The sequence below is a fragment of the Pseudophryne corroboree genome, chromosome 5, assembly GCF_028390025.1.
Source record: "Pseudophryne corroboree isolate aPseCor3 chromosome 5, aPseCor3.hap2, whole genome shotgun sequence".
NCBI lineage: Eukaryota > Metazoa > Chordata > Amphibia > Anura > Myobatrachidae > Pseudophryne > Pseudophryne corroboree.
In genome coordinates this window covers 310,371,049-310,383,685 of record NC_086448.1, presented here as the reverse complement: position 1 = coordinate 310,383,685, position 12,637 = coordinate 310,371,049, and the positions used below count along the sequence as shown (strand labels likewise).

At 39.9% G+C, this 12,637-nt stretch overlaps 1 protein-coding gene across 5 annotated transcripts in view; it reads right to left on the bottom strand.

The window, feature by feature from the left end:
- GLI3 (GLI family zinc finger 3) overlaps positions 1-12,637 on the bottom strand; it is a 313,081-nt gene that overhangs the window by 74,789 nt on the left and 225,655 nt on the right. For all 5 annotated transcript variants that reach the window (XM_063922481.1, XM_063922483.1, XM_063922484.1 and 2 more), the window contains exon 7: positions 8,738-8,939. In XM_063922481.1, the coding sequence (XP_063778551.1) occupies positions 8,738-8,939 (202 nt within the window). The remainder of the gene's footprint in view (positions 1-8,737; positions 8,940-12,637) is intronic.

Here is a 12,637-nt window from a genome sequence, read left to right as displayed (position 1 = left end):
TGCATGCTAATACCTGTCATCACTTCATTACTCCTCTGTGTTTCTGAGCCTACAGTTCAATTCTGAGGGAAAATTATATTACAGCATAAAGATTTCAATCTGCAAGCAGGCATTGCCAAACCACTCTTTACTGCCTGCTCCTCAAATAAATTGTTCCCAGTGATATACTTCAATTGCAAATGTAAGATAAGAGAAAGCAACATTTAATTCTTGCTTGTTCTTATATACAGATATAACCATGCTCATTTTGCTGCAACACGGCATGCTGCATGGCGTGCCAGGCTGCGACTATTCGCAGATGGCGATCACTCTATTAATTCCAGCTGCGAATCGCAGTAAGATGAGCATGGCTACAGCAGTACAACTCTCCAGTTTCCTACTGAATGCCTGGTTGTGGATGTATATTAGTTATTCCTAACTAAAGGCGCCTACACATGGTGCGATTCTGCCTAAATGCCGATTTTGACTTCACGATTTCCCTTGAGCTCCCCAGAACCCAGAACCACCGAAAATTGACTATACACACGGTGCAATTTTGGCTATATACAATGTTGACTATATGAGAAACCAGATTGTACACTTTCTAGTCAAAATTGACCTGCCTGCACCGTCTATTTTTTCTTGCGATGCCGACCCTGCGGGGCCGTGATTCGGCATCGCAAGGTGTATACACACGGTGCAATATGCACTATGTTTTTTAACGATATGGACTATATAGTCCATATCGGCAGTTATATTGCACCGTGTGTATGCGCCTTTACTAGTCTGCTCTATCACATGCTAAATGCAAGTTCTTGTACTGTATTGCCGTGTTAAAAAAAGTTTGTAAATCACTGTTTACAGCATTTGATTATTTTCTGTTTAAGACATTTCATTATTCTGCTTCATCTTCTTGTAAACAGCAGATATATAATATAGCAAATCTACCCTCTGATAAAACTTGATGGTATGCTGAGATCATGTGATACACAGCGGTGTCTGCAGATTAACAGCCAATTTAATGGAGAATTAATACATCTCTCTTGAGTCCCATTAGATTAAAAAATATACATCTCATAATTAAGGCCAAATTAACTCATTAGAGCAAATAATTCCAACGATTTTCATTATTTTGCTTTCTTGATAAAGAGCAGCCCAAACAGAACTTATTCAGAGTAATTATATTACTATTATTACGACTTGCAAGAATGATGCCGTTTAAAACAGAATATCATTATAAATACCCTAAGAGAATGTTGGCAGCATATGAACTATTTTCATTTTACTCTGTGCTGCTTTTTTTATACAGTATAATGCAAAGCTCTAACATGGGGAACATAATAATTGTTCTCTGGAAGAGTCAGTAGGAAAACAGTAATAATGTTCAGTTATTACAAGCCTATAGTCCCTGCCAGTGTTCCTGAAAGGAACTATGAATGATTACAGCCAGACTTTGCTAAGGTAACCACTACGGATGATTGATAGGGCATTAATCAAAAGATGCATATCAGCTTCAGAATTTGTTCACAAGCTCCCTTCTAATAGCTGATTTCATGTTCACTGAGTTCTATGCCAGTTTGTTCAATTTATTCTTCAATGTACAGTACAAACCATTCATCACAGAGCACAATGATTTAATGCTCCCTCTTCCTTTCAGTGAACATATATTACAAAGTGTAACTACCCTGTTCTGTTCATTAAAACACAGAAAAACAATGTCATACGTGGCTTTGGAAGAGCACTCTGAATTGATAGAGAACATATGCACAATGAAGGGAAAAGATAGTTGTTTACGGAATCAGTGAAGTTTAATGTTTATTTTCATAACAGTTTATTTCTCCAATTTAAAGCGCTATACCTGACTCTAAAAGCCATTGCCATTTCACTAAATCAACTTGCCGTCAGTTACATTTTTCCCGATAGCCTCCAATACTCTGCATAGTTAATCTGTCCTGTACCAATAATTAATTCATGTACAGTAATTATCTATCCACCCACAGAGGCATGTTGGAACAGCACAAGAAGACACTGCAAGGTAAGATGAAAGATTGTAAGAACTATCATACAGTAATACAACCAAAAGCTTATATATTTGAAATGGTGGAGTACATAAGTGCAATGTGATAAATGCACCAGCCAATCAGCTCCTAACTGTTCATTTACATATTGGAGCTGATTGGCTGGTGCATTTTTCACCTTGCACTTATCACTGGTTTATCAGCCTTCTCCAGGTTAATACATGTGCGCCATTATGCTTAATGTTGTATGGTTAGAAGCTTGTCTATCGGAAAGCTGCACTACATGAACAGAAAGGCTTACAGTCTTCTACATAACAGAAATATTACACATATTTTGTTGCATTATACAAAGTGATAGGTCTACTATAAGCTAATTTAAGACAAAATATGTCAGGAATCTGATATTTCTAAATATTAAAAATAAAGGACTAATTTATTTCCATTTGTAACCATTTCTACAGGGTGGTTAAGAATCTGTAAAATACAGTCATCTTATTTAGAAGCCAGCATAAAACACCTTGTCATTTTGCTTTTTAACCCCCTTCCCTTATATCCAGTGAACTTTGTAATGTACATTCAAATTGGGAACATATTAAGGAGGGCATTTTTTAAAGCATGGAGAGAGAATAAGTGGAGAGATATAAAGCACTAACCAATCAGCTTCTAACTTTCATTGTACAGGTTGTGTTTAATAACGTGAGGAGCTGATTGGTTAATGCTTTATTTCACTCCACTTTATCACTCTCCATGATATGATAAATCCCCCCTGAATGATTAGTTATGCCATTGTTCACTATAGTTTTCTAATAAGCCCATAGTACTGCATCCACTCTTCAGCTATGAGACCCTATTTCACATACAGATATTTTGCACACCAAAACACAGTTGCTCCCATATGCAATAGGCTTCTCTAAAGACTGGATAAACAAGGCTAACAACCTGAGCAGTAAATTGTGGTAACATGCTATGTATTCTGGAAGAAATCTAGAGGCAGGAGGGGGGAGTCACAGTCCATAGTCAGGTTGACCAGCAGAAAAGGATAAGAAGTAATAGGCAAACATTTGCAGTAGTATGGGTGACACACAAGGTTTATCAACAACAGGCAGAGGCTCACGGCAGACTAGAGCAGTCAGAACAAGCTGGGATTATAATGAGAAGACCTTCAGACAATACACAGTATGAACATATAGACAAGTTTACTCTATTACAGGGAGCTAAACCGAGTTAAGCTAACAACTATGTGTCCCTGACAGCCTTCTAAACCTACTGGTAACCGATCTCGAACAGCGAATAATTCAGAGTGTTGATGAGTAATGTCTAGCACCTGAGTAGCAATAAAGTCAGAGGAATGTCAAGGTAACCAATATAAACAGAGATGCAGTGGAACACCTGAGTCTGCCAACGTTCTATCCCAGACTCTGTCTTCACTTCCGACATACATTTATTTATTCTCTTTATACGGTTTATGAGATCTGTTTCAATAAACTTTTGTATATAATAAAAAAAATAGTGACCATAGGATGGCGCTGATGTTTTTTTTACATATAATAAATAACGTAAAACAACTGAATAAATTCTCTTACTCTGATGTTTGTGATAGTAGGTAACTGTACCAGTCCAGTCTAAATAGGATAAACCTTTTCCTCTATATGAGGCTCTCAACTCAATGGTTCAGTATGAGTGCTTTTATTATTTAGGGTATATAAACAGGCCCTGGGAGCTTTATCATCACACTTCTGATGAAGGACCTGCTGGTCCAAAACATGTAAAGCTGGTGATAACTGAGCCCTGGATGGACTGACTGTATGGACTTCTGCCAACCATTACCCTCTGAGATCTTTTGGTGTCCGGGACCACTTTTTCGTATGTCCATTACCGACTGGATGGGTAGGTGTGTAATATGGTGAAGCAAGCTGCTATGTTTTTACGTATAAAATGTAGAGATGAGCGGGTTCGGTTTTACTCGGTTTTACTCGGATTTACTCGGTTCGAAAAACGGCATCTTATTGGCTCACGGATGTCACGTGTTTTGGATAGCCAATAGAAAAAATCCGGATTAAACCGAACTGGCGTTAATTCTGGCGTTAAATCCGAACCCGCACATCTCTAATAAAATGTAAGTGCTATGTGTGAATCAATTTGTTACCCTTTTCAAAAGGTGTTGCACTATTGCTATCTCTGCTTGCTTTTGAGATTTCAAGAACGTGTGGGAAAGGTGGAAATTCTAAGCACTCATACTGAACCAATCTGGGTTGAGAGTCTTTGTAGAGCAAAAGGTTTATCCTATTTCGAATGGACTGGTACAATTACCTACTACCATCAGACATTAGAGTAAGAGAATATATTCAGATGTTTTGAGTTATTTATTATACGTATAACATATTAGCGCCATCCTAAGGTCACTATATTTTTATATAATATACTAAATCGGGAGTATGGTAAAAACTCCAGGACCTCAGAGGGCTGCTTTTGTTTTATATAATCTTGGAGTTCATTGTTTTTTTGTTATAAACTTTTCTAGGAAACATAAATTCATATGTATCATACTCATGACCTTAATACTCCTTACTCTGTTCACTAACTAATAATCATGAAAAGAGTTTTCTCTCTAGTTTTCAGCTGGACCTGTGAGAAGAACAATCAGCAGAGATCAGTCCCCAGCATTCCCAGTAGGGGAGGGAAGATGTTAGTAAATTGTAACACTCATGTCTGCAATAAAATATCTCTGCATCTGTCTATTGACAAATACGTCTGACAGCTGTTCACCAGCACCTTAATTCTATGTTCTATGGTTCTTGTTCTGAGGTTCAAGACCCAAAAGCGACTCTCACTGCTCTTGTGTATTACTACTAATAAAAAACATAAATGCTATATTATTACTAATAAACAATTATAATTTCTTTACATATAATAATAATAATAATAATAATAATTAGAGAATTATTCTCATGAAAGAAGTAAGATACAAAAAAATAAATTTTAAATTCTAAATGGAATATAGGTTTTGAAGTTGATAATGTCCCATTAGACAATTATTTGCCAGAGTGAGACAATTATTATACATGTGCTTGCACGTGTGTTATACACACAATTGATTGTGCCTTTGTTAGGGTCGGCTGTTATGTTTAGGAGTAAGGGAAGTAGAAAAAGGTAAATATCTGCTTGTTAATGAGGCTTGTCTGTGGCCCAAATACCTACGTTTACAAAAACATAACTGCATTTGGCGCATCAAACACACCAAATCACACTTTGAATGGCTATGTTTCAAATACCGTAAATGTGGGTCCTGTGTTAAGAAAGAAACAACAGGAATAAGTAAGTTCAATCATGCTTGTAGAAACAAGACAGACAGCTCATTAAACTCTTACTGACAGCCGCAGATGGGGTGAATTTATCATCTCAGTCTAGTGTTGTACAAGATTTTACCCTGTAATAACAAGACAGTATTTACAATACCGTTGTATGTTACAGTATATGGCTACTAATCTAAAGCTGGGTACACGGAGCAATGGCAGTGGGTGTGTGTGTGGGGGGGGGGAGGGGAGGGGGCATGTATTTGTAAGTAAAATAAAAGTACTCAAATTTAACAATGCAAAATAAAAAAGCATAAATTCTGTGGCAAAACTGTACAGAATTTGGAATGTCTTTGCTGTAATGGTGAAATTGTGATTTATATTCATTATTTTCCAAAACATGGTACTGTATGTGCACTGCTGCTATTATTGGTTATGGAAAGTGTTCATATATAGGTCTTCAAAGTGTAAATTATAGTATTATTACAGAGAGAAGACTTCAGTGCACTGTGGGGTACTAACTACTACTTACTTCTACAAAGCAAAAGAGGAGGTGTTGCCCAATGGAACCAATCAGATTAGAGCTACTGTATCATTTTCTAGACTGTACTAGCTAAATGACAGCTAGTATTTGGTTACTATGGGCAAAATCTCCATTTTTTATTCTGTTAATTTAAACTTTAGTAAATCTATCACTATATTGCAGATACCACCATAGCATATCCAAATTAACTATATGGTCAATTTAAATGCAGCTAAATGGTTAATGTGAAAGAAACGCTGCAATCATGATTATGTAACCAAATCTGAGCATATTACAGAAGATTTAAGAAAAAAATAAATTATAAGCAAGAAATAACTTATTTTACAGCAACAGTAAAACACTTATTTTTAAAACTCGAATGCAGTCTAGAAATAGAAGTAATACTGGATAATAGAGATCTTTGTAGCACACGAATTCAACCACATTAGGTAAACGTGTCAGTCATGTTGTTGGCGAAGAAAAATGTATTGTTGGCTAAGAAAATGTATATTTCCATAAAGACAGTGTCAGTTCCTTCCTATATAAGGGATCTCTGGCAGTCTGAGAGTTCCTACTGCTGTCAATCTGCTATTTTCCTTGTATAGTGTTTCATTTCTGCTGTGATGCAAAATGAGTCACAGCTCCATGCCTTATTAGGTCAGCGTGTTGAGGATTAGCTGCATGTACACGACAAATATGCAATAGAAGAAAGAGGCGCTGCATGCAGTGAACAGGACAAAGAACGACCCATTTGTGTTTACGGCATTTTTAAAACTGATATGTAAAAGCTCTGGAAAGAATTGTTTTGCAGGGTCAGTGAAATGCAACGCAATTTCATTAAGCTGTGGCATCTCAAATAACCAACATAACGAACTTAAAAATAATAAAACAAAACATTCCGGCCTTATAATAGAAACCAAACTTATGGCAAGTCTGCTAACAAGCTCATTCTGATACTGGTTGCAGCTGTAGATTCACAAAGACGCAGCTGGAATTGAAGCTAAAAAGTTGCTCTCTATTTTATTCACTATACAGTAGTATAAATTTTACTTAAGCAACTCATTTACTTTGGCTGAAAAGTGCAAAAATGCTTGCTTTAAACACTACCGATCAGTTTCAGATGTACCCATGTGTCCAGCAAGGGCCCCACGAGCTGTGCATGAGGGGTAACATATGTACAAAGTGCTGTGTAACTTAAGTTGTGTACAGATGAGACTTTTTTTTAAACAATTTCCCGGATTCCGACGGATCAGAATGACAAATTGTTGAAATCGTCCAGTGTGTACCCACTATGTCGCTAATGATGAGCGCTCCTGCGGGTCATCAGCGACATTGCCCGTCGGGCCTGGATGCAACTCAATCTAGCAATATCGCTAGTAAGGACAATACTGCCGAATGCAGCATGTCCCCGCTAATGTGTACCCAGCTTTAGTCAGATTCAGTCTATTGTAAAACCACATTCCCAGCAGACAATAGCTGCAGATTTCAGCTATTAGGCTGGGTTATCCAGGGTGTGACATCATTGGAGCAGGCAACAGGCTTCTCCCTAACAGACTTCAGGATTTTGCAGAAATCAGTTCAATTAGTTTTAACGGACGTTGGTAGGGACACTGGTACAGAACTGCAAAGTACATAAGGTAAATGGTTTATAAGTCCCAGCACCCAATCAGACTTTTGTGGTCAAACATACTAGCCTGCAAATTTGGTAAGGTAGGAATCGCAACGATACCCGCAAATCACAGGTTATTACATTTAGGCCTTGCTGTTATATAGTAATATAGCCAATTGCCCGCGGGATACGGTCATTAGGTCAGCCACATTTAGGTCGACAGTCACCTATTTCAGGTGTCGACCTAGTCACTGTCGACCAATAGTGGTCGACCTAATGCATGTCAACCCTATTACCCATAACCTTGCCCGCTATAGATAAAATATAGAGACATTCACAAACCCTGTCACACCTTGGTTTATAAGGAAACCTGATCTTAAAAGTTTTTATCACCAGATGAATATGTGATCACTTCTTTTTAAATGAGCATGTACACCACAATAAACACATCTATTGGGGTGCATGTCAGTTGCTGAGTTATATTATAGGACACAAGTGAACATCTAGGAATCATATCTGAAATGGCAATACACTTTCCACTGATCTGACAGTGATTTTTATTGTGATAGCATCTTAATTGGCCAATTTATAACCCTTATTTTGTCTTCCTTACATAGTTTCGAAGTATAAACAGACTTTGGTATGGTATGTAGCCTGGCATTGTGTCGCTATGTGTATTGCACACCAGGAATGTAAACACACACTAAATGCAGGTGATACAATAGCACCATGGATTATTTCTTGCTATAGACATACCTGATACTGACAAACAGCGCAATAATTTTAGGAAGGAAGACAGAGATAGTCCCAGTACATTTTTCTCCATTTGTAGCAATGTTCAGATTGTGACTTTACTGACTTCTCTAGATATTTATGTTACTTTTATTAACATCTCTAGTAATTTACAGTATATAATTCTGTTCCAGGCAATCTCGGACTATATAACTATGTTGTTTCCCCTTATTTGCTCTGTATATAGTGTATTCTAATGGTGATTTTGTATGGGGTTGCTTAAATAGACCTCTTGAAAATATAATTGATCAAAGGTCTAAATTGATAAGAAAACAGTGCTAATATTGTGCCAGATGTCTTCATTAATTTCAGGGAAAAGTGTACTTTTTGTCTGGAGCACCAAAAGTCAAGCAATTTTCAAATATAATTGCCACTATATAGTTATGGTTTGCTGTGACAATTGCTCATTTTAAAAGGTACATTATAGTCTCTTTCCTTCCAAAATTGTGAAAAAAGCTGTTATGATTCACATATACGTACACTTAAGCACTCTTTTACAGTATATCATCCAATATTGTATTACCTTAATGCACTTGCTGATAAATGTCCATAGGAGCCGCTGGCTGAGGAGCTGCTACGCGAGTTGTTGAGAATGGTAACCAGAGAATTTGGAGATGTTCGGATCATGGTCTGGAGGTCAAAGCTGTGATCCGAGAGAGGAGATATAGATAATGTTCGCTTTCGACTTGGTCGGGCGGTCAGTCTGGGACTGGAGAACCTGGAACCTGAGAAGAAGTGATGGAAGGTTACAGCTAACTCTGTCATATTACCGGCATGGTGGAAGATAAACATATCATTAAAAACATTACGGTTATCTGGTCCACAAACAACTAGGAGACAAGTCTTAGTCACAATTATCAGTGTTTTCATTTCATTCACAAACTTACAGGGCACTTTTTGCTTCAAGTGCTAAGAGGAAGTATGTCTTACATGTTTCAGTACACATAGAGGCTTACACTGGATTGGGCGTAAGCCCATTCTCCCACAAAAAAGCAAATACATACATCTGTACATCTGTATGCAGGGGTGGTAGTCATGTGACCGCCGGTCGGCTGACCGACAGTCACATGACCTCCTCTGTGAGCCCGACGGCTCACTATCCCAATGGTCGGCATGCCGACCAACAGGGACTATTTCCACTCGTGGGTGTCCACGACACCCATAGAGTGGGAATAGATCCCGTGGCGACCGCAGGTCGCCACCGAGTTCGCAGCGTGGCGAGCGCAGCGAGCCCGCAAGGGGCTTGCTGCACTCGCCCCTCCCCGCCGGGATCCCGGCGTCGGTATGCTGCCGGGATCCCGGCGTCGGTAAGGTGACCGGCGGTCAGGAGACCGCCGGTCACCCGTACTACACCCGTATGCAGATATAGTACTTGCCTCTCTTTATGCTAGGAGAAGTGGGGTGATGAATAAGGGGTGTGTGAATGCAGACTGAATACAGTAAGGGTTTCTTGCTTGATGATAAAATGTGGCAGATGTGCACTGAGATATAGATGATGATGATGACAATAGCTGGCTGCTTCTGATTGGCATTCGCTGAATGTACTTCTGTAGCGGATAGATGCTTTCATCATTGATCGCGCATGAAATCTGGGTGTAAGCAGGCCATTGGTGCAGAGCTGGATGCATCACGAGAAGCAACCATCTCAGCACATGGATGCAAATATCCTACGCCATAAATAATATGTACATTCTCTGAAAGCACAGCTGTAAAAAATGATATGTACATACAAGATACTATTATTACACTGTAGCCCTTGTTCTCATTGAGTGGATCAAAACAGCGAGTGGTTTTGACAAGTGCCTTCACATTCCACCTGTGATCTACTGGCTACAATTGAGGAAAATTAGGAAGAAAAATGTATCTTCCCAAAGCTGTCCTCAAGGGAGCTCTGTTTATTAATGTGCAAGCAACATGATAAATTGCTAAACAAAAGGATAAGACTTCTATGTATTAGCCCACTCATTTCTGCTGATTTATGAATCTGACGGCTGCTACAACATTCCCATCATTAATTCACTACAAGCGATGAGACACTGCGGCTCGGACCTGAGCTACCGACAAGCCTGCACCTTCTCCAGCAAATGGGTTGTGCTGAAAATAAACCAACATTCAGATTGAGTTACATACTGCTTAGTCCTGTGGCCCCAATTTGTTTGATTTACAAACTAGGACTAAAAAAAAAAAAAAATCTTAACAAATGTAATAAAATAATCAATCAATAAAACTAAGATTTTTATTCTTATGACAAAAGAATCAATGTGCTACTGAAGACGGTGAGCTGATAGTGTGTCCTATGTGATTTCAGTGCGTAGCATACATGTTCAGTGATGGTGCATATATAGGTAGGGGATGCGTTTAATTTGCCGGCTGTCGAGATCCCGGTGGTCAGGATATCGACACTGGAATCCCGACAGATGAAAATAGATAGTTATTTGCTTTTTGTCCTTGCTGTCTGACAACTAGTTGCTAGTTCCGCACAGTTAGGAAATAATAAGAATTTACTTACCGATAATTCTATTTCTCGGAGTCCGTAGTGGATGCTGGGGTTCCTGAAAGGACCATGGGGAATAGCGGCTCCGCAGGAGACAGGGCACAAAAAAGTAAAGCTTTACTAGGTCAGGTGGTGTGCACTGGCTCCTCCCCCTATGACCCTCCTCCAGACTCCAGTTAGGTACTGTGCCCGGACGAGCATACACAATAAGGGAGGCATTTTGAATCCCGGGTAAGACTCATACCAGCCACACCAATCACACCGTACAACTTGTGATCTAAACCCAGTTAACAGTATGACAACAGAAAGGGCCTCTTAAAGATGGCTCCTTAACAATAACCCGAATTAGTTAACAATAACTATGTACAAGTATTGCAGATAATCCGCACTTGGGATGGGCGCCCAGCATCCACTACGGACTCCGAGAAATAGAATTATCGGTAAGTAAATTCTTATTTTCTCTATCGTCCTAAGTGGATGCTGGGGTTCCTGAAAGGACCATGGGGATTATACCAAAGCTCCCAAACGGGCGGGATAGTGCGGATGACTCTGCAGCACCGAATGAGAGAACTCCAGGTCCTCCTTTGCCAGGGTATCAAATTTGTAAAATTTTACAAACGTGTTCTCCCCCGACCACGTAGCTGCTCGGCAGAGTTGTAATGCCGAGACCCCTCGGGCAGCCGCCCAAGATGAGCCCACCTTCCTTGTGGAGTGGGCTTTTACAGTTTTAGGCTGTGGCAGGCCTGCCACAGAATGTGCAAGTTGAATTGTGTTACAAATCCAACGAGCAATCGACTGCTTAGAAGCAGGTGCGCCCAACTTGTTGGGTGCATACAATATAAACAGCGAGTCAGATTTTCTGACTCCAGCCGTCCTTGAAATGTATATTTTTAAGGCTCTGACAACGTCCAACAACTTGGAGTCCTCCAAGTCGCTAGTGGCCGCAGGCACCACAATAGGTTGGTTCAGATGAAATGCTGATACCACTTTAGGGAGAAAATGCGGACGAGTCCGCAGTTCTGCCCTATCCGAATGGAAGATTAGATAAGGACTTTTATAAGATAAAGCCGCCAATTCAGATACTCTCCTGGCAGAGGCCAGGGCTAGTAACATAGTCACTTTCAATGTGAGATATTTCAAATCCACCTTTTTCAATGGTTCAAACCAATGGGATTTGAGGAAATCTAAAACTACATTTAGATCCCACGGTGCCACCGGAGGCACCACAGGAGGCTGTATATGCAGTACTCCCTTGACAAAAGTCTGGACCTCAGGGACAGAGGCCAATTCTTTTTGGAAGAATATTGACAGGGCCGAAATTTGAACCTTAATGGATCCCAATTTGAGACCCATAGATAATCCTGATTGCAGGAAATGTAGGAAACGACCCAGTTGGAATTCCTCCGTCGGAACACTCCGATCCTCGCACCACGCTACATATTTTCGCCAAATGCGGTGATAATGTTTCACGGTGACTTCCTTCCGTGCCTTAATCAAGGTAGGAATGACTTCTTCTGGAATGCCTTTCCCTTTTAGGATCTGGCGTTCAACCGCCATGCCGTCAAACGCAGCCGCGGTAAGTCTTGAAAAAGACAGGGACCCTGCTGTAGCAGGTCCCTTCTCAGAGGTAGAGGCCACGGTTCGTCCGTGAGCATCTCTTGAAGTTCCGGATACCAAGTCCTTCTCGGCCAATCCGGAACCACTAGTATTGTTCTTACTCTTCTTTGCCGTATGATCTTCAATACCTTTGGTATGAGCGGCAGAGGAGGAAACACATACACTGACTGGTACACCCAAAGAGTTACCAGTGCGTCCACAGCTATTGCCTGTGGATCTCTTGACCTGGCGCAATATTTGTCCAGTTTCTTGTTGAGGCGAGACGCCATCATGTCTACAATTGGTCTTTCCCAACGGTCTATTAACATGTTG